Genomic DNA, 25838 nt, shown 5'->3' on the forward strand with positions numbered 1-25838 from the left:
ATTCTCAGGGGGCTCATCGTCAATCCGGCCCTGATGGGATCCCCGATTGGCTAGAAGCTCTTGGCCTGCCTCTGTCTGTCTGGAGAAAGATACCTCCACCAGGAGGCTGTTTATGACCTATTGCTTGACTGGCTTCCTCCTTCATTTGGGTCCACCCCAGTGGGACCTTCCCTTGAAATGCAAAAAGCTTGAGAGAAGAAAAGATGGCTGAGCTCTTGTACAGCCCTGAGATCTGACTACTATTGATGTGCACCTGAACTAGGACCTGGTTCAAAGATGCCTTTGCTCTTTTTTTAAAAAATATAACTTTATTTTTCTTTTTTTAAAGAAAAAAACTAACAAGAACTAATATTTAGAGAGAGAAGAAAAAGACAAAACCTTTGCCCTGACTCTTGGTCATCCTTTCTACTTTTTCCTCGGGCACCAGCACCTGCTCAGGCTCCTGCAGAGGAATCAAATCCTTCCCGCAAGCCAGAACATGCAAGAGTCCATTTTCAGCTAGTGATTGCAGCTGCACTTCCTGTTCTGCATTTGGGGATGCATCTTTGGAAAATGTACTCCATTAGAGTTTGTCAGGCTTCAGACCCCCCTCTCCACTTCTCAAGATGCTAAATTTGAACCCAGTACACACAGATAGTCTGAACACACCAGTGTACTTACCACTCCTTTTATTCAGGCTCATACTGCTGAGTGAGTTTGAATATATCTCATACTTTGTAATCAAGCAGTTCTATTGTGATCTATTAACAGCTTAAGATAGATCAGTTTACTAACACACTTCAAAACCAGTTTGCAGACAGTTAAACAGAGACCTTGAAATCTGATGCACAATGGAAAAAGCCTCCCTCTTGGGGACCCACAAGGGCTTTGTGCCTCTCTGGAAACCAGTCCTGCTAACATGCAGTGGGACACCTCCGGCCCAGGGGGGTCACTAGGGCTGAAGCTCTGCACCAGGAAGGTGGGTGATCGGCACAGACAAGTTGGCTGAGTTTCTTTCCTGCCCTCTTTCTCCTTGTTCCTCTAGAGGCCCTGTGGAGCAAAGATGTTGGATGTGACTGTAGCTCTGCTATGCAGCATTGCCCCCACTTCCTTTCTTTAAAGGAAAGGAAGGAAGAATGCCACAGTGGGACGGGGGGGAGAGAAAATACAGTAGGTGGGGAGGGAGGGCCCCAAGATGGGACTAGAAACTGGGGGGGGGGCTGTCTTTGGGGATGCTGTACAGGCACCAGGCACCCAAGAGGCAAAGAGAGGCCATGGAAGGTCACAGAAGCCTCTGCTGTGCTGATGTGGCTCCTGCTCCCTTCAAAAGCCAGATGAGGGGGTGTCTGCAACCCCCTTCCCCACCTCTCTTCCTCTGTGTGTCTCTTGTTCCGGCAGAAGAGCCTGCAGCTGATGACTGGCCATCTTAGCCTTGTGCCAAACACTGAGGTAGCTTTGCAAGGCCATCTGCAAGACAGAAAAGAAGATGGTAACAGGCTGTGTCTCCTTTCACAGCACTTCCTACCAACAGAGGCCTCCCTCTTGCCTCTAAAGGTTCTAGCATCATCAGAAATTCTGCCTCTATGAAGGACAGAGTCCACCTCCCCAGGAATCTCCACTTCTGGGGGACAGGAGGGCTGATGAGACTGTGATGATGATGATGATGATGATGATGATGATGATGATGATGATGATGATGATGTTGGAGTTTTTCAGAACACATTGTGGATGTTCTCACAAAATGGCTAACAGATAACCAGTTAAAATCAATTTACCAGAATGTTACCTATCTGCCCCTATCACAGAATGTTGCAGATTATCCTTTTAGTCTTTCCCAGGTAGGGGGACAATTTCCAAACAAAGCACCAGTTGCAGCTGCCCACTATTATTATTCTATTATTATTATCCAGAAAAGCCCAGGGGGCCCATTTGGAGCCTAGACAAATACTTTGGGAATGGAGATATTCCTGGAGGTTGGCACTCTCTTTGCCACATGCCAGTTTGGTGTAGTGACTAAGGTGCTGGCCTAGAAACCAGGAGACTGTGAGTTCTAGTCCTCCCTTAGGCATGGAAGACAGCTAGATGACTTTGGGCCAGTCACTCTCAGCCCAACCTGCCTCCCAGGATTGTTGTTGTGAGGAAAATAGGAGACAGGAGTATTAGATATGTTCACTACCTTGAAGAGGCAGGATAAAATAATAATAATAATAATAATAATAATAATAATAATAATAATAATAATAATAATAATATCAGCTTCCCACTGATTACAAAAATGTCCTAAAATGTAAACAGTCAGGTAGGGGGGAGACCAATTAGCACCAAGGGAAGCATGTCATGTTAGGGAAGACCTCTGCAAGGTGGGAATCCCCTTTCCCCTTTCAGCAGTTGGCTGACCTCATGGTTACTCATGGCATTCTTTGCTGCACAGTGGTGTGAAGATCTCTTGGGTTCCAAAGTAGAAGCCAAAGGTCACACGGAGGATGGCCCAAGAAACTCCTGCAGGTCCTTCTCATTGACAAATGGTAATTGGCTCTTACAGAGGATTAAAGACTATGTTGTCCTCAATTTATTCCTCTCTAAGACCTCAAGCTAAGCAACTAACTTTGCAACTCCCATTCCAAATCTCTTTTTTCCTTGCATCTATAAATGTTGGCGTATTCGTAGGGTGATGTCTATTCAAAGCACCCAGAAAAATCAGCCATATCTACCTTTCACATGAACACAAGCAAACACCATGGTCGGAACTTACCTACCTCTTACTTTTCTCTGTTATTGACCTCTTCTAATTCTTGGAAAGTTTAAATCAAAAGCTGCTCTACAAAACAGTGAGAACCAAGTTCCTGTCTGCAGTCACCAACTAGATAACACAATCCTTCATAACAATAGAGCCTTAAGCATTTCACCTATATTTATTCCCATGATTTTCCCATGCTGTTTAGGAATTCTCTCCAATAGTGATTTTTGCTTCTCTTCAACAGGATGCCATGAACTGTCTTATGGCACATCAACTATGTTGTCCTCCTGCAAAGAATGCAGCCAAGTATCAAATGTGCTTCCAACAAAAAGTTACATACTACTCACAGCCATACCTCTGCAATTTCCACCTTCCTCTCCCAGATCTTGAGGGTATTTTCTAGTTCATAAACTGCCATTTTCTCATGGACATAGTTGAGAACAGGAGGAACTTTGTATTCTGTCAGTTGTCTCCGTAGTTTTTTGTTCAGAATCTCAGCCATTTCCCGTTCCTGTGAAAGAGAAAAATATTCTGATAAAAATTCTGATCTGCAGCTTGATCTTTTTCCTACCACTGGATTAACATTAACTGGGAGTCAGGATGCTTACACCCAGAAAATGGCACGGAGAATGGATTAAACCCATCCCCGCTTATCTCGTTGTTTCCTTAAAATAATCCCTTCCTGCTTCTTTAAAGAAATGACATTCATAGTACATAGTTTGGCCCTTCATGGGTCCTACTGTTAGTGACCAGTCATGGTAGGGAATTTCTACACTGTCACTGTTTCCACTTCTCAACTCCCCGTAAAGCAGTGTGAAAAAGATCCACAATTGTCTTCACTTTGGTCAACTCAGAAATGCTGGGAACAAGGACCAAAAATCACTGGCCTGCTCCAAGCTGCCACAGTTCCCACAAGAACAGTAATTCCTGCCCCCTTTGAAAAAACTGAAGCAGCTTCCTCAGTTCAGGAAAGGAGTTTCCTCTCTAGAGTTTTTAACCTTTTATTCACATCCCATGAAAGATAGTGAAGCCAAGAATTCCAAGGATTGCTATTTTCATTTCCTGCCCAGGCTTTACATGCACATGTTTTTCTTCCTTTTAGGGCCTGGATTTTTTTCCTCACTCGAATAATTTGATCTACATTGATTGAGGTACCTGAGAAATCAAAGGCAACTGTTAAAAAAAAAAAGAGTAAAACTACAGTAAAATCCAGCTAATCAAATGGCTCCAAATATCCCATGGAAGCAATATGGCTGGCGTCATTGAGGTTTATCTTTTCCTAGAAACAGGATTCTGGCCCCTGCTGAGAGCCTACCTCTTAATCCTACCTCTTCCACAAGGATGGCTTCATGTGCAATTTTGTCCAAGGATTCCTTTTTCTGTGCAATGTCTTTCACCAGGTGGGTAGCCAAGGTAGTTGCATATTGCAGCTTCTTCTAAAATATAACATGACCCAGAGGGAGATGGACTCAGAGGGTGGCATCATTGTCAAAGCACAAAAATTTGGATGTATCTTGATTTGACAAAATCTCCTGAGAGATCCATTCTGACAAGAGGACAAAGGTCAAACAGGTCAGTCTGATGGCAAAATATGGGTTGGACTCTGCTTGTTTGGATGCATGCTTTCCTTGAACCCCTTTCAGATTTCCATGTTCCTCCTTCTTGTCTAGGAACGCTATCAGTTGGAAAAGATGCAACCAAACTCTTGTTGTTTGGCTATCCTAAACTGATCTTTCCTACAGGACCGAGAGGAGAAGAGCCAAGGTTCTTTTGTAGCTGACTGATGATGGGTATGTACATGATGCAGGGATGGAAAGCACGTGATGAGGGATATTTCAGAACCCTGTCAGTAGCCCTCTTGAGCTACAGATGAAGGGCCTGAGCCAGGTAGATTTGTTTATCTTACTTTGTAGAAGTTGAGGATCTGGAGGGTGTTGCCAACAGTCAGCTTCAACTGTAGTAAATCCTGGTTTCGTTCATCTATTTTCTCCAGGAACTGAGCATTCTCAATCTTGAGCTGCTGGAAATCGACCTCATGAAGTGCCTCTCCAAGCTCCTCCTTCTGCAAATCAGCCACAAATTGTGATGATCAGTGTGACAGGTACCCATCTGAAACATTTCAAGAGCCAGCCCAACCTGACTAGGCTGCAGAAGCTAGATAATTCCTTATCTGTGATTTGACAGATTCTGCAATCTGACCCTTCACTAGATAATTCCTTATCACTAATGCTTCACAACAGTAAAGCCAAACTCAGACAAGCACAAAGAAGTCTCAACTGCAAGAAGAGGCTGAAGAGCTGAGGCTGTTTAGACTGAGAAAACCAAGAAAATTTCTGGGGTAGGGTAAAGAGAGGGAGGGAGGAAAGTAGGGTGAGTGACAGCACAGCTTTAAGGTGCAGATCCAAAAATGATGTGCAAATACATTTCTCTTCTGTCCTGCAACAACTGAGGTTAGGCAAAGTTTTTAGAGAGCTTTATTCAAGCCTTAACTACCCTTGCTAAACTTGGTTAGTTCTAGCTCTGGTTAGCTTTCTGTGGTTAGTTTAGTTAGTTTGGGTTAGTTCTTTTGTATGATGTACAAATTGAATCCATTTGATTAGTCTACAGTTGAATGTATTGTATAAATCCAGAAAATGGGTCAGTTCAGTAGCCCAGTAAAGTATGTTCTACAAACACAACCCCAAACTGTGAAGCATTTACAAGTGTCCAAGGTCAGAGCAACATGGAGCTGTATTCCTAAGCATGCTTATGACTTGTAAGTATTACAGTTTTTGATCCAGCATCGTTACAATGAGATTGCCAAAATTCTAGATAGCTAGAGCTGTTACCTGATCTGTTCCCCCACAAACTGCACAAACTCCAACACTTTAACTAAACCCTAAGGCTCAAAATATTAAATATGACTTTTCCAAACAAGCAAGACCTCAGGTTTTATAAACATGCTCTCAGCCTCCCTAGCTACATGGCTGATGGTAGACAAGACAATGGTAGATTTAGCAGAGATTAGATACATCCGGCAAAGAGTTTGACAGCTAAGGATCGACAGAGTCCAGCAATATCTTTTGTTCATATCCAGGGAAAAAAACCACGAATCAAACCAGACCCTGAACTCTATTCTGCACATCTCCATATCTTCTATAACATGGCCTTTTTAATTTATACTTTTATCTTTGTTTCTGTAATTTTAGTTTCATACTGAGATCTCTTCGTAAATACAGCCTACCTCCATGCCTCCAATGTTCCCGTCTTATCTCTCTCTGTCCATAAGCTGATTATCTTCCAACTGGAAGGAGGGACTGCATTCCCTATACAGGAGGAGCCTGTTCATCAGAAAACCCAGGAAAAACACTCTCTGAACTTTTCCCATTCTTCTGATTGCAGCTATTATTTAAGGGCACCATGTTGGTTCTATGCCAATCTGAGCCTTGCTTTTTAAGCCAAAGGGGATGGATTGCTTTTAACATTTGTACACAGAGAAAGCACTTTTAATTTTCTGATGCTGAATTTGAAAAGATTTTGTCATGTCCTGTTGCTGTTGCTAGATCATCTCAGTAAAGCCTTTTACTAAGATAATCATTTACAAGTCCTGTCTGTCACCAGTTTGCTTCTGGATCCAATTCAAGGTGCTGGTGATGACCTATAAAGCCTTACATGGCACGGGGCCGCCTGTCCCTGGTTACATCTACCCACACCATCAGGTCTGGCAAGAGGCACCTGTTACAGGTCCCATCTATTAAGGAGTATCATTTGACAGGACCCAGAAGGAGAGCCTTTTCTGCTGTGGCATCCACCCTGTGGACATCATCCCTCTGGAGATTAGATTGACCCCAACCCTGCTGGCCTTTCAAAAGACCCTGAAAACATGGCTTTGCCAATGGTCATGAGGACCAGGAAATGTGGCAAAGCCAGCACAGAGGTTGTACTGAGTATTATTGTCAGATGTGATTACCTCAGCCATGAATTCTATGATTTTTTATGATGGCTTTTATATGCTTTTGTATTGTTTGCATTGTTTTAATTGTATTGTCTGGTTGTTTTATATTGTTTTATCTGTTTGTAAGGAGCCCAGAGTTATATATATGAAAAATTGGATGGATGGATGGATGGATGGATGGATGGATGGATGGATGGATGGATGGATGGATGGATGGAGATAGGCAGGCAGGCAGGCAGGCAGGCAGGCAGGCAGGCAGGCAGCTAGCTAGCTAGCTACAGGAAAAAAAAAAACCATTTCACCCCATTGACCATTTCCTACATGCTGAAGTATTTGCTTTTGACTTCTTGGGACATTTACCAAATTAAAAGAAAAGTATAATGACCCTGGCCCTCCATCATCTGCTCGGCCAGAGAACGCAGCAGCCGTTTTCTCTCTTTCTCTTTATCCAAACTAAACTGAGTTGTGGATTTGTCTATTATATGAAAGAAAATACCATACTTTTTGGTATTTAAGTCAAATTAATATTGATATAATTAGATACTTGAAAATTCCACCAATTTATGGCAGAAGAATGAATGTTGTTAAATTGAATCTTAGTTCTAGATTGATATTTTCTAAGGAGGATTCCTATGCTAATTACTCTTAAATATTCAACAGATCAACACATTATTGAGAAAACTTTTATGGGATAGACACACACATACCCCTCCCAGGTTTCCTCTGTCTAAATTGCAGCTTCCATATAAAAATGGCAAATTTGAGTTTCCAGATTTTCAATTTACTGCTGGGCTTAGGTTTTTACTTCTGTGTTCTTTCCAGAGCCCAGCAATTTGTTTCAAAAACCATTACTGGCATAACTAAAAAATTACTAGCTGACCTCTCCGATACCTAGGGAGGGCTCAATTCCCACTTTAGCCTCAGTCCAGTTGTTTTTCCAGCATCAAAGGCTACAAGGTGTATTTGGAGGATCTGGATGGAAGCTGACCCCTCTTCATTAAAAAAGGACATTATGGGATCATCGCAATCTAAACCGATAGTTTATTTCAATAGATCACTGAAGAATATTGCTAAAATACATACAGTACTAGTGGAATATGCACTTTGAAATATGCAGTTTCAATATCTTATTCTAACAAATGAACAGTCATGTATCTGGAAGAATGTCTAATGTGTTTCTTGTCATCTTCAGATGAGATTCACGACTTTTGCCACCCTGCAGTTTCACTGCCAGCCTGCTGGATTCCCAGGCTGGCAATGAAGCCTTTTCCAGCTCTCAGCCACTTTCAGGACACAGGACCCCATCTGCACTGCACTTACCCTGACTCCGATTGCTGGCCTTTATTACCCCTCCTGCCACAGAGGGGAAGGAAGCAACAATGGCTTTTCTTTTTGGGGACAGGTCTTTAAGGATGCATGATTTCAATGGTGAGCCCTTTGGATGAAACCCCCTCCCTTGTTTTCCCCTGCACTTCACCCCACTTAAAGGCAAAACACATCCTACATTTCACCTGTCTTGCAACCCAGTGTCCAGTTGCCACAGAGGATGTCTACCAGTGATGGTAGGGAAGGGGCACTCCTGTCACAGTGACCAACTGCGGTGGAGGGATTTCCTTACAATGAAAGGAAGCCCAGAGGGTGGATTGGAGAGCCTGCTTGAGCTGGCATAAGTGGGAAAACCCTCTTTTTGAGGTGTTGCAGGAAAGATGGAAAGAAGTTGCCTTCCTGATGTGTGTAATGGGCAGTAAGAATAACCTTGAGGAACAGGACAACAGTCATACAAAAGAAACTTGAGTCCAGGGCAGAAATGTAATTTGATAAAGACTTGACCCTCCCTATTTCTCTCGAAGATAAAGGGGGGGGGGACATATAAAGACTTGCAAGCTTCTGTTATTAAAAGCACTTTTATTAAAGCTTACAGTTTTAGTATTCATCACTTTGATTTCCTAGTCTGGTCTACCTTGAAGGGCTGACAATGTGCTGGGGGGCAAGTAGAGGGCACTATGTGTTCCTATCCTTAAGAGGTGGTTAGCAGCCCTCATTCATCCTGGGGCAACCCACATGTGGGGATCAGTCCTAATTCATCAGTTTATGGGACATGTGGCAGGTTGGGTGTTAACTTTTTTATGCTGGAGTTATTTTTGAGGAGATTCTAACACATATAATTTAAGCTGTCCATATGGCTGTCCCGTTTTGGTCTAATGTTCACATTACTGTTGATAAGATTTGAGAAAGAGAAGAATTTAAAATGTTAAGGTGATGTTTAATTATATATCACAATCTGGAACTTATCAACTGATAAAGAACTTTGTCTTATCAATCTTAAACTCTATCTGCAGTAGTAATTGAGTACTGTGACAAAAGAAATTATCACTCCAGATCTGAAATTCTGGGTTGAAGGAAAATGTTCACACTCCCAACCTTTGAAGCCACATTACAGAAAGACTGACCTATAGGATTCCACATCGGGCAAAGTTCAACTTGTCACTTTTATGTATTTAATACATATACAGTGGGGCAAAAAAGTATTTAGTTAGCCATCAATTGTGCAAGTTCTCCCACTTAAAAAGATGAGAGAGGCCTGTAATTTTCATCATAGGTATACCTCAACTATGAGAGACAAAATGAGAAAAAAAATCCAGAAAATCACATTGTCTGATTTTTAAAGAATTTATTTGCAAATCATGGTGGAAAATAAGTATTTGGTTACCTACAAACAAGCAAGATGTCTGGCTCTCACAGACCTGTAACTACTTCTTTAAGAGGCTCCTCTGTCCTCCACTCGTTACCTGTAGTAATGGCACCTGTTTGACCTTGTTATCAGTATAAAAGACACCTGTCCACAACCTCAAACAGTCACACTCCAAACTCCACTATGGCCAAGACCAAAGAGCTGTTGAAGGACCCCAGAAACAAAATTGTAGACCTGCACCAGGCTGGGAAGACTGAATCTGCAATAGGCAAGCAGCTTGGTGTGAAGAAATCAACTGTGGGAGCAATAATTAGAAAATGGAAGACATACAAGACCACTGATAATCTCCCTTGATCTGGGGTTCCATGCAAGATCTCACCCCGTGGGGTCAAAATGATCACAAGAACAGTGAGCAAAAATCCCAGAACCACATGGGGGGACCTAGTGAATGACCTGCAGAGAGCTGGGACCAAAGTAACAAAGGCTACCATCAGTAACACACTACGCTGCCAGGGACTCAAATCCTGCAGTGCCAGATGTGTCCCCCTGCTTAAGCCAGTACATGTCCGGGCCCGTCTGAAGTTTGCTAGAGAGCATTTGGATGATCCAGAAGAGGATTGGGAGAATGTCATATGGTCAGATAAAACCAAAGTAGAACGTTTTGGTCTAAACTCAACTCGTTGTGTTTGGAGGAGAGAGAATGCTGAGTTGCATCCAAAGAACACCATACCTACTGTGAAGCATGGGGGTGGAAACATCATGCTTTGGGGCTGTTTGTCTGCAAAGGGAACAGGACGACTGATCCGTGTAAAGGAAAGAATGAATGGGGCCATGTATCGTGAGATTTGGAGTGAACACCTCCTTCCATCAGCAAGGGCACTGAAGATGAAACATGGCTGGGTCTTTCAGCATGACAATGATCCCAAACACACTGCCCGGGCAACGAAGGAGTGGCTTCGTAAGAAGCATTTCAAGGTCCTGGAGTGGCCTAGCCAGTCTCCAGATCTCAACCCCATGGAAAACCTTTGGAGGGAGTTGAAAGTCCGTGTTGCCCAGCGACAGCCCCAAAACATCACTGCTCTAGAGGAGATCTGCATGGAGGAATGGGCCAAAATACCAGCAACAGTGTGTGAAAACCTTGTGAAGACTTACAGAAAACGTTTGACCTCTGTCATTGCCAACAAAGGATATATAACAAAGTATTGAGATGAACTTTTGATATTGACCAAATACTTATTTTCCACCATGATTTGCAAATAAATTCTTTAAAAATCAGACAATGTGATTTTCTGGATTTTTCCCCCCATTTTGTCTCTCATAGTTGAGGTATACCTATGATGAAAATTACAGGCCTCTCTCATCTTTTTAAGTGGGAGAACTTGCACAATTGGTGGCTGACTAAATACTTTTTTGCCCCACTGTACATCTTCTTTTGTTGGATTCCCCCTAACCTTTTTACTTTTTTCCTTTTTCTGTTTGCTTTCTGTTCGAGTTTTTAAAAAGTATCTACTGTATATACAATGCTTTATATCTTGTAGGGGTTTTTTAAACTTTTTTTTTTGGTACGTTATATAAAAAAATGTAATGCATGTTTTCTGGCATTGTAAAGAATGTACTGCAAAAAGATATGTACCTGCTTGAGCTGCATCTGCATCTTCTTCTTCTGAACTTTTAGAGAATCGTTTTTCAAACGAATTTTCTCTTTCATAATATCCTGAAAAATAAACAACCTGACTGATTTTTCAGACTTCTGCTTACTTTGGGAGGGTCACTTTCCCTCCTGTGTTTGATCAAAATACCCAAGATGCATCAGGGACCTGGGACAGATTTGCACATCATGCTAAACCAGAAAGCTGTTTGACTGGATTGGGGCTTGTGTGATCTGTGCAGTTTAGGATTATATGGACTATATATTGAGTTATATTGGGTTGTTCTGATTAGGCAACCATGCAAATTGAATAAAATAAATATAAATAAATAAACCAAGTCACCATGAGTTTGAACATGATGAAAATGAATCCTACTTATGAGCCAGGACTGACTTATCTCAGTCATCATATATGACAAAGAAAAGCTGCCTTTTAATTCTGTTACCCATAAGATATGACTACCACAATAATTTCTGAGTTTTGGAACCAATTTCAATGTTCTTATTTTCTGTGAAATAAAAATATGTGAAACATCTTATATTTATTTATTTCAGATTGGAGAAGGAATATAACTAGAATTCATGAAACAGAAACCAAATACACCTTAAATGGATGGTTAAATGGATGGTTTGTCTTGTTCTGATTTTCTACATTTTATAAGGCAGACACAGAAATACTCTGAGGAGGACAGGACCATGGTGTACAGGTAGTCCTCGACTTACGATGGCAATTGGGACCAGTATTTCTGTCGCTAAGCGATGGAGTTCTAAAATGCAACTGCATCACTTAGCAACAACAATCCCTGCAGTCCCAGTTGCTGTCATTAACTGAATCCCATGGTTGTTTGGCAAGGCAACTTCCTGCCAGCTTCCCACAATCAAAGTCAGTGGGGAAGCTGCCAGGAAGTTGCAAGTCCTAGGCCCACAGGCAGGCAAGTGGCTGCTGCTGGCTGGGGGAGGGAGTGAGGGGGTGGGTGGGGGTGTAGGGGATGGTTGGGGAGGGTATGCAGGGGCGCATGAGAGGCCCTGCATGGGTTGAGGAGGGTGCCATGCAGGTCGGGGAGGGTACACGGGGGTGCATGAGAAGTGTCATGTGGGTTGGGGAGGGTGCGCAAGAGGCACTTCGCAGGTTGGGGAAGGTGCACGAGGGTGTGCACAACAGGTAGTGCATGGGTCAGGGAGGGTGCACACAAAAGGCCCTAAGCAGGTTGGGGAAGGTGCGTGAGAGGCACCATGTGGGTCAGGAAGGTGCGTGAGAGGCACCGTGCAGGTTGGGGAGGGTGTGCAGGGGTGCACAAGTGGCCAGTGCGGCATGAGCAAAGAGGGGCTAGGGGAGGGTGCACGGATGGGGGAGACTTACCCCAGCAATTTGAAATCTTCCCTGCTGGCTTCCCCTTTGACTTTCTGGGGAACCCAGCATGGAAGGCTGCAAATCATGATCACATGATCATGGGGTGCTTGGCAACTGATCATAAGTGTAAATGGACTGCCAAGCACCTAGATTGCGATCATGTGATTGTGGGGGTACTGGATGGCCGGAACTTCTAGGGTCAGTCGTAATCACCATTTGGTGCCATCATAACTTTGAACAGTTGCTGAACGAATGGTCATAAGTTGAGGACTACCTGTAAATGGAAAGGACATTCCTTATCCCAAGATACATTACTTCCTTTGGCTCAGGGGTTACACTACTTTGCACAGCTTATAAATTTAATAAATAATAAATACATGTCAAAGGCTGCATTCCCATTTTGGGAGGGTGTTTCAGGAATTTTAAGGGGTGACATGGGTACCTCAATAATTTGCAAGGCTTAAGGTACCCTGAAACTCCCAAGCCCAAACTTCTGACCTCCCCCATTCTCGGGGCCAGAAAAGGAATACTGGTGGACCACACTTTTTGCACATTTTATAGTTCCAATGAAAACTTTCTATCTCTCCAAGCTGTGACTTAAAGAGGGAGAGAAGCTGTAACTTCTATTAAGATACAGCTAAACCAAAACCCAAGACAGCACATTCTATTTCCTTTATTTGTTTTTTGTTTAATCAATGTATATGACCGCCCAATTCACCAGTTGCAACTCTGGGCAGCTTACATAGGATTAAAAAAAAACACAAAAAATAAAACAGAAATACAACCAAGGCCAATCACAGTCATAATCTCAACCATTACAAAAACAGTCTCATCCAACCCCCTAGCCTATGAATTCTGTGATGTCAGATGTCTAAGCAATATTCCTTGCTTCCATCCTGATATCATTTATACCTAAGAAAAAAGGATCAACTGGACCTAAGGGAGGAGATTCCCAAAATGGCAATCCTATTTTTTTTATGCAGCTTTGTAAAGTCAGAGATATTTATTTTATAGAATGATCTGATAAAGGAGCGATTTTCAATCATTCTCTAATGGCAATCACTATTATAGATAATTGAATATGTTTCATTTTTTGGCACATACCAAAGATCAGGAATACTGTAAGAATGGTAATGGGAAAAGAGACATTGTGTCCACATTTCAATGTAAATATAGTTTATAAGAATAAAATGAGAAGAACCAAAACTGCCAACTTTCTCTACTGACCCTAGAGCGAATCCTGTCTTCCATATATCGCAGCACCTTATCAGATGCAATGACACTCCCTTTCTTCTTAGTTATGGTTTTGACGATGTCTTTGTCAAACTCCATCATAGCTCTCTTAACTTCAACCATGCGAATATCTGCTTCCTCTAGGATAGCCTGCAGAATTCAAATTACACTGGAAATAAATAAATGTTATATTTTGTTTACTTGTGGGGGGCTTGGAACTCAACCAGCCAAGCAAAGCAGACACCCCTATCACCAGCCAAGGCCACAAAGAATACAACTGTTTGGCTCTGCTACAGCTCAGGGATGGGGACCCAAGCTGCCACCCTCAAGATAGTGAAGTCTTCCTAGGCCCTGGTGACACAGGCTGGGAGCTACAGTCTAGCTATAACTGGAAGACCACAGGTTCCTCATTCCTGAGCTACAGCACAGGACACAAAACAGCAATTCTAGGGGTAATGATACCAAGTAATTCTGCAAGATCCTTTCAGAGTTCTCCTTCATCTGCTGAATGTCTTCTTTAGTCTCTTCCAGCTCCCGCTGTGCAAGGTCACATTTCTGTTCCACTGTCAGGCATATCAAACGATCTGCTGTGAGCCGGGATTTAGATTTGCGTCTGCCCCGCGGCTAGATTAGAATCCAAAGGAACAGCACTTAGTTACACTCGAGTCTATAGCAGAAGCCATGAAAGTTGCTTTTCAATTTTAGAGTTTGCCAAAGTAGTTTTTAGCTTTCCTCTTTTCTGATTCAGTATTGTTAAATGTCTTTTGAGACACTGGGTACCACTATGACTTAAAATCTTACCTTACACACATCTATTTAGAAAAATATTTTCAAACAATAAATATGAAAACAACTCCTGCAACTCCAGTAGCAGCATATTCTATACTGGGTCCAACATGGAAGAATCAGAATTAACCACAGTGTCGAATTTATCTACAGAGATACCAAAAAGATGTCTTGCTGATGATGTAAGGGAACAAATTAGTAGCTTGGGCTCTAAGTTATGTATGTATGCCCTTGTGCACACCTTCAGTTGGGCTGCTCAGCCCCTATGCTGTGTTCTGGGCCAGCTATGACTTCCGAACTGTCTCCAAGAGCTGTTCCATGAAGACTATTACAAGAATCAACACATGAGTCACCAAAGCCAAGTTCTTCTCTTCCTAATAGGGATGCAGTTGCTTCCTCAGCTGAAGGCAATAAATGCCTTCCTTGCCACAGATGTATGTGGCTGTCCAGCCTCAATGCTGGATCCAGGAGGACCTCCAGATTCTCAGGGAGAAAGCAACTCCTTCCAGGGTAGGCATTCCTCCCAAATCCTGAAATACAGCCCCCTCCATTTTACCACCAAGTTTTGATCACATCCAGTTCCTTACACTCTGGAACATTCATTAGCCATGGAGATACCCAAACTTGAGTTCATAGGAAAGGAGAAATACAGCTGTCTATTAACAGTTCCAGAGCTGTGAATAATCCTTCCCAGTGGCTTAATATAGATGTAAATATACAGGATGTGAGACAAGAAAGAACCTTGAACACACCAGGGTTGAGCAGAAGTCCTCCAGTATTATTTTCTGGAGACATAGGGGCAGAACCATCACAAAGTGACACTTCAATCCGTAGCTCCCTCAAGCACTCCAGCAAGAAACTAGGGTCAACAACATCATAAACCACTGAAAGTCCAAGAGTAATAAAAAGATCACTTTTTTTCTTTCTCTCTAGGTGACCCAGTCTCACTCTCAGTAAAGGTCTGGGTGACCAATATTGTCTCCATGTCAAATTCCAGTCTAAGTCCAGAATGAAAAGGTGACAATCCACTTTAATACCTCTCTGAGCTTGGCTAAACATGGAATACTGGATATTAGCTGATATTAAAATCAGCCAGATCAAAGAATGATTTCCTAAGCAACGGTATCACTGCTGCATCCCTAAGGAATCCACCTGTGAAAAAGAAGCATTAATGAACACAATGAAAATTGGTCAGATGAAATATTTGGAGACCCTGTTATAAGCAAAGTCAGGGAGAGATCCAAGTAAACGTGAACAACTTATCCATTTCTTCAACAGATTGTGAATCTGATTCAGACAAACAATAGTGGACGATGTGGTGGACCCCTTAGGTACGACATTGGTCAAACTGGCTTTTTCCAAATGAACTGCCCAGATTGCTCACCACGGAGTTCAGTCAAAACCGGAGGGCAACGAAAACCACAAGACTTTGTCATTAACCAACAACTCCCTTGGCTGGCTCTTTATGGGTGCAATCAAGGAAAAGATCCAATGCCACTTCTCCTCTCTGACTGCTGCCGAGTAGATCTTATGATCTTGCTGCTGCTGTCCCACTTGTATTCACCCTTGGAGCTGTGCCATACTCAGTCAAGCCTTCTCCCTCCTGCTTCACTGCTACAGGCTCCAACATGAGCTGGGAGTGCTCAGAGGACTATGATGTTCCATTTCTCGACCATGTTACTTATAGATAGCTGTCCAGGTTTGAGAAATTACCCCATTTGGAATTCAGCAGAATTCATAAACATCCATGTATGGATCAATCTAATCCAATCTCTATCCCTGATGAGGAAAAATGCTGTAATAATCCAAACCTTACCAGGAAGTGCTCCAACCCTGACAGGTGGGATATTGGTTTAGGTGTTGGACAATGGATAGGGAAACTCAGATTCAATCCACTCTCAGCCTGGAAGCTCACTGTGGACAGTCCTAATCTCTCAGGCCAACTGACTTCACAGGGTTATTGTGGCAAAAACCAAAAACAACCCTATACGCCACCCTGAGCTTGTGGAGGATTGGCAGTCTGCATCTAGCAAACAAGGGTATCACTGCACTGCATTTTCCAAAGTATGGGGAATCATTAAGGAGGGGAAAAACGTCTTTGGTAGTGCCAGGGACAAGCCAAGGAAAAACTGACCATCTTTGTCTTCACTGCACTTCCAGATGGACCTTTCTGGAAGACTCTTCCCTGGGCTCTTTGCTTATGCTAGGCAGCCAAACCTGAGACTTCTGGCACCTGCTGCTCCGCCTGCCCTGTTCTCGGGGATCTCCTGAGTTGCACAGATTTTGTGGGTTGTGAAGTTGCAGGAGCATGATGGAGGGGGCTGCTAAGCTTAGGCTAGCATTAACAAGTTGGGATTGCTCTGCCCAAATGCAGATTCTGACTGCCATGAAGAAGCTATAATAAATAGATTTAAGGGAAGGTTTGGAGGAAAGGTTTAAGATAAAGCAAATACTTCAGGACATGTATTAATAACTAAAGTAAAACAATAAAGTGTTTCAGAGTGAATTGACAAACTAGATTTAACAATGTGGAGGAGTAAAAAAAATGAAGATACCCAAGGATTAGTCTGGCAAGCACACTAGCTGTATCTGCACATTACAATTAACCAAGTTAGTAAAAACCTAATGGCTGCATTTGCACAACATATTAGCTTGTTTAGTTTTAACTTCTTAGTGTTTTTAAAGCCTAAGACATATTGTATGAATGCTGCCAATTCTGATGGGCAAACAAAGACCGTGGGTAAGTTCTGCAACCAGACAGCATGCGATGCAACTCAGTCCTCCTGAAAACCCACCCCGTCACTAAAATTGCCACACAGTAAATCACTCCATAGCTTACATACTGCGCTTGTCCCAAGTCCAGCGATGAACCACGTTTTTCTGCTCCCAAGTCTCTTGGCTCAAATCTATTGAAAAATTTCTCAAACATTGCTGTTTCAATTTTGAGCATGGAGTTGGTATGGCTGAATGCAGAGAAAAACGCAATGAGTAAAGTTATAGGCATGTGACTAATCCAGATGTCTCAAATGAGAAAAAATGCCAGTAGCACTTGAACAAATACTGAGAAAGACAAATTCCTTTCATTAATTCAGCCCTTTCAAGGGTTTTAGGGCATGTAGACCACTCCGAGAGTCCCTTTCAGATTAGTAGTATCAATGTAAATTCTAGGATGTTAATAAATGAATAATATCTAAAATAGGTGTCTCAGGATGTTCTTTAAAACTTCTATAACTTTCCTTAAATATGATCAAAATCAAGTAGTACGACAACTCAGGTTACCTTCTAGGGGACCTTCTATTTATCTGACCTCCGCTGAAAAGTAGAAAAGCCCTTTGTCAATCTTGTTTTCTCCTCATTGTCTCTGGTTCAAAACTATTATTTCCCAGCCATAAAGTTGGAGCCGGATTTCTTATCAGCCCCAAGATAATGGATCTCACTTTATAGGATGGGATCCCCTTGAAGGTGGGATGGGTGAGCTGAATTCTTGATCTTATGAATTCTGCTGCTGATCATGATTTTCTGTTTTTAAATTGATTATGGACAGTTTTTTATTGTATGGTTGCATATCAGTTTTTAACTTGTTTTTATTGGATTGTTTTTACCCACTGTGAGCCACCCAGAGTCACTTACATGAGATGGGCATCCATACAAATTGAATAAATAATAATTCCTTGATTCTGGGAGCAAAGGATATAAGCTGGGTATCACATGTACCATTTCAAAATAGGACTCAGCTTCAATGGGAGGTAGCAGACTATGCAATACAAAGCTTTCCTAATATTCCTTGTAGAAATAATGATATCCTATACATGTTTATCCCCTTCATGGATCACTGCCTTGTCGTGGCGAAGGGGCTTGCGTAACTCAGTGAAGCCACGAGCTATACTGTGCAGGGCCACCCAAGGTGGACAGGTCATGACAGAGAGTTCTGACAAAATGTGGTCCACTGGAGAAGGAAATGGCAACCCACTCCAGTATCCTTGCCAAGAAAACCCCATGGACAATGTTAAAAGGCTAAAAGATATGATGCCGGAAGATGAGCCCCTCAGGTCGGAAGGTGTCCAATATGCTACTGGGGAAGAGCGGAGGGCAATTCCAAGTAGCTCCAGAAAGAGTGAAGCGGCTGGGCCAAAGCCGAAAGGACGTTCAGCTGTGGATGTATCTGGAAGCGAAAAGAAGGTCCGATGCTGTAAAGAACAATATTGTATAGGTACCTGGAATGTAAGATCTATGAACCAAGGCAAGCTGGATGTGGTCAAACATGAGATGACAAGATTGAACATCGACATCTTGGGAATCAGCGAATTGAAATGGACGGGAATGGGTGAATTTAATTCAGGTGACCATTATATCTACTACTGTGGGCAAGAAACCCCTAGAAGAAATGGAGTTGCACTCATAGTCAAAAAGAGAGTGGGAAAGGCAGTAATGGGGTACAACCTCAAAAACGACAGAATGATCTCAGTGCGTATCCAAGGCAAACCATTCAACATCACAGTAATCCAAGTCTATGCCCCAACCACTGATGCCGAAGAAGCTGAAGTTGACCGGTTCTATGAAGACCTACAACACCTTCTAGAACTAGCACCAAAAAAAGATGTCCTTTTCATCATAGGGGATTGGAATGCTAAAGTAGGAAGTCAAGGAGTAATCGGAATAACAGGCAAGTTTGGCCTTGGAGTACAAAATGAAGCAGGGCAAAGGCTAATAGAGTTCTGTCAAGAGAACAAGCTAGTCATAGCAAACACTCTTTTCCAACAACACAAGAGACGACTCTACACATGGACATCACCAGATGGTCAATACCGAAACCAGATTGATTACATACTTTGCAGCCAAAGATGGAGAAGCTCTATACAGACAGCAAAAACAAGACCAGGAGCTGACTGTGGCTCAGATCATGAGCTTCTTACTGCAAAATTTAGGCTTAAATTGAAGAATGTAGGGAAAACCACTAGACCACTCAGGTATGACTTAGATCATATTCCTTGTGAGTACACAGTAAAGGTGATGAATAGATTTGGAGGATTAGATTTGGTAGACAGAGCGCCTGAAGAACTATGGACGGAGATCCGTAACATTGTTCAGGAGGCAGCAGCTAAAACCATCCCAAAGAAAAAGAAATGCAAGAAAGCAAAATGGCTGTCAGATGAGGCTTTACAAATAGCTGTGGAAAGAAGGAATGTGAAAAGCAAGGGTGAAAGGGAAAGATATAAGCAACTGAATGCAGATTTCCAGAGAATAGCAAGGAGAGATAAGAAGGCCTTCTTAAATGAACAATGCAAAGAAATTGAGGAAAACAATAGAATGGGGAAGACTAGAGATCTCTTCAAGAAAATTGGAGATATCAAAGGAACGTTTAGTGCAAAGATGGGCATGATAAAGGACAAAAAAGGCAGGGACCTAACAGAAGCAGAAGAGATTAAGAAGAGGTGGCAAGAATACACAGAAGAACTCTACAAGAAAGATCTAAATGTCCCCGATGTCCATGCTGGTGTGGTCACTGACCTTGAGCCAGACATCCTAGAGAGTGAAGTCAAGTGGGCCTTAGGAAGCATTGCTAACAACAAAGCTAGTGGAGATGACAGTATTCCAGCTGAGTTATTTAAAATACTAAAAGACGATGCTGTTAAAGTGCTGCACTCAATATGCCAGCAAGTTTGGAAAACGCAACAGTGGCCACGGGATTGGAAAAGGTCAGTTTACGTTCCAATTCCAAAGAAGGGCAATGCCAAAGAATGCTCAAACTATCGCACAATTGCACTCATTTCACATGCTACCAAGGTTATGCTCAAAATCCTACAAGCTAGGCTTCAGCAGTACGTGAACCGAGAACTACCGGATGTACAAGCTGGGTTTCGAAGAGGCAGAGGAACTAGAGATCAAATTGCCAACATTCGCTGGATCATGGAGAAAGCACGAGAGTTCCAGAAAAACATCTACTTCTGCTTCATTGACTATGCAAAAGCCTTTGATTGTGTGGATCACAACAAACTGTGGCAAATTCTTAAAGAGATGGGGGTACCAGACCATCTTACCTGTCTCCTGAGAAATCTGTATGCGGGCCAAGAAGCAAGAGTTAGAACCAGTCACGGAACAACCGATTGGTTCAAAATAGGGAAAAGAGTATGACAAGGCTGTATACTGTCACCCTGCTTATTTAACCTGTATGCAGAGTACATCATGAGAAATGCCAGGCTGGAAGAATCACAAGCCGGAATTAAGATTGCAGGGAGAATCATCAATAACCTCAGATATGCAGACGATACCACCCTAATGGCAGAAAGCAAAGAAGAACTAAAGAGCCTCTTGACGAGGGTGAAAGAGGAGAGTACAAAAGCTAGCTTGAAACTCAACATTAAACAAACTAAGATCATGGCATCTGGACCCATCAATTCCTGGTAAATAGAAGGGGTAGAAATGGAAGCAGTAACAGACTTCATTTATTTGGGCTCCAAGATCACCGCAGACGGAGACTGCAGCCATGAAATTAAAAGACGCTTGCTCCTTGGGAGGAAAGCCATGGCAAACCTAGATAGCATATTAAAAAGCAGAGACGTCACCTTGCTGACAAAGATCCACATAGTCAAAGCTATGGTTTTTCCAGTAGTAATGTATGGCTGTGAGAGCTGGACCATAAAGAAGGCTGAGCGCCGAAGAATTGATGCCTTTGAACTGTGGTGCTGGAGAAGACTCTTAAGAGTCCTCTGGACTGCTAGGAGGTCAAACCAGTCAATCTTAAAGGAAATCAACCCTGATTGCTCATTGGAAGGATTGATAATGAAGCTCAAGCTCAGATACTTTGGTCACCTAATGCAAAGAGAGGACTCTTTGGAAAAGACCCTGATACTGGGAAAGATTGAAGGCAAAAGGAGAAGAGGACGGCAGAGGATGAGATGGTTAGATAGCATCACTGAAGCAATGAGCATGAAACTGAGCAAACTCAGGGAGGCAGTGAAGGACAGGAAGGCCTGGCGCAATATGGTTCATGGGGTCACGAAGAGTCGGACACGACTTAACGACTGCACAACAACAAAATACATGTTTATGTGCATCTCCCTAATATTCACTGCAAATGTGTTTTAAATAGATTAATCCTTACTGCAAGGTTTTACATTTCCAAGAACTGTTTTTCATTCTCTTTTTTTGTTCATGGCCAATATGGCTTCTATTATTTTATGGGACCTGGAACACTCAAATGTGGCTATTCATCAGTAAAATCCTAAGCACACTATACATCCCTTTGCTGAGACTTTCTTATTTAACTTTGTTATCAAGTTGATTACGTGCCATCAGGTTGGTGTCAACTCTTAGCAACCACATAGATATTCTCCATTACGATTGTTCCCCAACTTGGTCCTTTGATTCTTCCAACAGTGCACCTATCACCACTCTGAGTCTCTCCACCTTGTTGTTGGTTGTCTTCTTCTCTTTCCTTCCACTTTTTCCAGCATTAGGGCCTTCTCCAGATTTCACATAATGTGCCCAAAATAAGATGATTTGAGCCTGGTCATTTGTATCTTGGGTGAGAAATCTGGGTTGATTTGTTTGATGATCCATTCGTTTGTTTTCTTAGCTGTCCACAGTATTCTCAGGAGTCTTCTCCAACATAAAGGTTCAAAAGCATCGATACGCTTCCTATCCTGCTTCTTCAAAATCCAACTTTCACTTCCAGAGTGTCACAGGGAATACCACTGCTTCACTATTCTGATCCTTGTAGGCATAGAAACATCACAGTGTGAGCATCTTTTCCAAGGCCTTCCTAGCTGCTCCATCAAGTGCTAGTCTTGTGGTGTATTTCTTGACTGCTTGTTCCTTTATTACTACTGATGACTGATCCTAAAAGAAGGAAGCTTCAGTATCTTCATTGTCAATTCTAAGGCTGGCTGCTGAATGTGTGGTCATTAGTTTGGTCTTCTTTATATGTAATTTTAGTCCCATTTTTTCACTGTGCTCCTTGACTTTTATTCCTAGAGTTTGCAGATGCTTTGCATTTTTGGCTACCAAAGTAGTGTCATCAGCATAGCACAGGTTATTGATGTTTCTTCCTCCAGAAGAAAAACCGCGCTCATCTTCTTCCAACCTAGTTTCCCTTAATATATATTCAGCATATAAGTTAAATAAATATGAGGACAGCTTACAGCTCTATCTCACTCCTTTCCCAACCTGGAGCCAGTCTGTTTCACCTTGTTCTGTTCATACTGCAGGCTTTCTTATGTATAGATTTCGCATGAGGACAATAAGAGGTTCTGGGATTCCCATTTTTCTAAGCACATTCCACAGCTTGACATGATCAACACAATCAAAGGCCTTTCCATAACCAATGAAGGACAGACTGACTTCTTTTTGATATTCTTTGGCTTTCTCAATTATCCAGCACATATCAGCAATAATGTCTCATGTTCCTCAGCTTTTTCTAAAGCCAGGTTGAACATGTGACATCTCTTTTTCCATGTAGGGCTGTAATCTGCATTGGATGATCATAAGCATTATTTTGCTAGCATGTGAAATTAAGGATATTGTACAATAGTTTGCACACTCTGTTAAGTCTCCTTTTTTGGTAATGGAATGTATATTGACCTCTTCCAATCTGTTGGCCACTGCGCTGTTCTCCAGATTTGCTGGGATAGCTTAGTTAGACCCTTGGCTTATTTTTCCTCTGATGCTTGCCATATTTCAGTGGGTATTCCATCAGTTCCTATAGCCTTCTGACTGGTAAGGACTGGAGTGCTGATCTAACTTCATTTTCTACTACTACTGGTTCTTGTAAGTAGAGAATAACTTTTAAGGTACTTTGGATGTTGACATGTCTACTGTACATTACTTTAGTATACTCCGTCCATCTTCCTTTGAATCAGTTACTATTTGTCCACTGGCATCCTTTAGCATACCATTTCGAGGTTGGAACTGCCTCCTGAGTTCAGAGATCTTTTGGAAGACTTTCCTCATTTTTCATGTCTGTTTCCATCTTTTACATCTTTACAGATGTTGTAATACTGCTTTTTGTCTTTCTAACAGCTCTCTGAAATTCTTTGTTAAGTTCCTCTCTGAGATTTTTATCTTTCTTGGCTTTGGCTTCTCTTCTCAGCAATTTTCCATTATTTCTTCTAACATCCGTTTCTTCATCTCTGGTAGTATGTTTTCACATCCATCCTTAATTACTTCCTTAAGTTCATTCCACAGTTCCTCTGGTTCTCTATCAATGAGATTCAGGACTTCAAAGCAATTTCTGATGTTCTCTTTGAAAATTGTTGGTATATGTTCAAGATCATGTCATGAAAACTGACTGGCTTTCTTCTTCTTTAGCTTAACTTGGAGCTTCCACATGAGCAGTTCGTGATCTGTTCCACAGTCAGCATCTGGCCATGTATTTGATGCTATAATTGAGCTCCTCCACCTCCTTTTATCAATAATATAGTCAGTGTGATTTCTCTGTAATCCATCTGGGGATGTCCACATATAGAGGTGTCTGGTTGTTTCAAGACAGTGTTAACTATGAAGAATTCATTGGACTAGCAGAAATTGATAAGTCAGTCTCCTGCTTCATTTTGGTTTCCTAAGCCATACAATCCAACTACATTTTCCTCTTTCATGTTTCCAACTCTGGCATTCCAGTCTCCAATCACAAGCAGCACATCTTGCTTGCATGTTCTGTCAATTTCAAATTGAAGTTGATCATAAAAGTCCTCAACCTCCTATTCTTCTGCATCTGTAGTTAGAGCATAAACTTGAACGATTGTCATATTAAAGGGCTGTTCATGAAGTCTAATCAATATTATCTGGTCACTGATTGCACTGTTCTTGCTATACCCTTCATAACTATAAAAGCAATGCCGTTCCTTCTTTGTTTTTCATGTCCTAATAAATAGTGTGATCTTCTGACTGAAAGTGTATGATCTCAGTCCATCTCAATTCGCTGGTGTCTAATATGTCAATTTTTAGTTTTTTCATTTCACCTTTCACCATGGTAAGTTTTCCTGTGTTCATGCTTCTTTTGTTCCATGTTCCTACTGTAATTCTGTCCTCGCAGCTTCAGATTTTCTTTTCCTGCATGGCAACATCTGCAACTAGACATGCCAAAGGCTGTAATCCAGCCACATCATAAACACCATTACTATGCTGAAAGATCCTCAGCTCTTCCTCAGCAGCATGCTGAGTGCCATCCGACCTGAGGGACCCATCATCCGGCACTATATCATCAATATTTTCTATACTTTATATTTTCTATCCATGTGGTTTTCTTGGTAAAAATACAGGAGCAGTTTACCATTGCCTTCTCCTGCACAGTATAAATTGATGCCTTTGCCAAAGCGATCCTTTGCCTCCGGCATCTTCCTATGTTGCTGCTGCCCAATACAGGTGCCTGTTTGCTTTACCAGGGCAGCTGAGAGAACCTTTGAGCCTTGGATCACCCTGCTGGGAGTATATAATGTGGGCCTACGCTCCCAACTTCTTTGCTCATCCCTCCCAGCCCCCCCCCGCCACGATGAGGCAGCACAGGAGGAGTGGGGCAGAGGTGTGGTGTGGGTGTTACCCGGCTCAGCGGCTGAAACTTGTCTCCAGTTCTGTGACTATAAAGATGACCTCTTCTCTGCAGGCTGGAATGACTAGCAGCCCCCCAGCTCTAGCACGGACGGAGGCGTGCCCAGCTGCAAGCCCTCCCGCTCTTCTCCTTCGGCTCGACCCTGCGGCCCGTTCCCTCCCCCCCTCCCCTCCCCCCCCCGCGCAGAGTATCAACGGAGCAAAAGCCGCAGCTGCAGCCGCGCCGCTTTGGCGCGCTCGGCCCTTTTGCTCCCAGCGAAGCGACGGGCCGGGCGCACCTGTTCTCTTCCACCAGGGCCAGCAGCTGCTCCGTCGAGAGCTGGGCCAGCTCCACATGCAGCTCCTCGGCCGGCTCGTGCGACTCGCCCGTGTGGACGCTGTCGCGCTCCGACTCCTCGTCCCCCAGGGCCGCCCCCGAGACGCGGCCCAGGCCTAAGGGCCAGGAAGCCGCCTCCCCCGGCGCGGCGAAGGCCGAGGGCCGCCCCTCTAGACCCGGGAGGCGCGGGGGGGCCCGCGCCGCGCCGGGCGCCTTCTCCCCGATGGGCTCCATGCTGCGGCTGTCCTGCCCAGCGGAGACGGCCCCGGCGCCGGTTGCCGGGCGGGGGCGCGCGGGTGGCGTTCGGCCGGGCTGGCGCTCGGAGCCGGCTCAGCCGAGAGCGCTCCCGAGCCGGTAAAGCCCCGAACCGAAAAGCGCGAGAGGCTCCCTGACTACGACTCCCATCAGCTCCGCCCGACAGAGCCGATAGCGAGGCATCCTGGGAATAGCAGTCCGAGGGCTTGGCGTCCTTCTCGGCGTCAAGGCGACCAGCGAGCGCGAGAGCCAAATAGGTCCCGCAAGGGTCTCCCTCCTCCCAGGGCCACGTGCCCGGCGCCGGGAGCGCGTCGCCCGGGGTCCTCCGCGCCAGAGGGGTCGCTGCAGCGCCCGGCGCGAGCCGG

At 43.3% G+C, this 25838-nt stretch overlaps 1 protein-coding gene across 4 annotated transcripts; it reads right to left on the reverse strand.

Annotated features, from left to right (window-relative positions):
- Positions 1-404: 404 nt before the first annotated feature.
- Positions 405-25707, reverse strand: CFAP263 (cilia and flagella associated protein 263). 4 transcript variants are annotated; one of them, XM_088135487.1, is made up of 10 exons: positions 25181-25707; positions 17200-17323; positions 14037-14198; positions 13569-13724; positions 10976-11056; positions 4623-4778; positions 4045-4152; positions 3072-3227; positions 1345-1446; positions 417-1029 (listed from the first exon to the last, which is right to left on the reverse strand). In XM_088135487.1, the coding sequence occupies exons 1-10, from the start codon at positions 25450-25452 to the stop codon at positions 1021-1023; spliced, it is 1326 nt and encodes a 441-aa protein (XP_087991613.1). In that variant the 5' UTR covers positions 25453-25707; the 3' UTR covers positions 417-1020. The 4 variants fall into 4 exon arrangements, with proteins under 4 accessions (XP_087991614.1, XP_087991612.1, XP_087991613.1 ...); XM_088135486.1 differs by having other exon boundaries at positions 409-1446; XM_088135488.1 differs by lacking the exon at positions 14037-14198 and having other exon boundaries at positions 405-1446.
- Positions 25708-25838: the final 131 nt, after the last annotated feature.

This window comes from Python bivittatus, unplaced genomic scaffold, assembly GCF_059951505.1.
Source record: "Python bivittatus isolate LINGU-HERP-01145 unplaced genomic scaffold, Pbiv_v1 ctg000170_np1212, whole genome shotgun sequence".
Taxonomy (NCBI): domain Eukaryota; kingdom Metazoa; phylum Chordata; class Lepidosauria; order Squamata; family Pythonidae; genus Python; species Python bivittatus.

Bases quoted from the DNA above. Each gene is read 5' to 3' on its own strand.
- CFAP263 (XM_088135486.1), bottom strand. From the start codon at position 25,452: ATGGAGCCCATCGGGGAGAAGGCGCCCGGCGCGGCGCGGGCCCCCCCG. The intron at 13,725-14,036 runs GTATCATTACCC...TGAATTCTGCAG, and splicing joins GGATCTTGCAGAATTACTTG to GCTATCCTAGAGGAAGCAGA. The intron at 1,447-3,071 runs GTATGGCTGTGA...TCTGTCTTGCAG, and splicing joins GGAAGGTGGAAATTGCAGAG to ATGGCCTTGCAAAGCTACCT.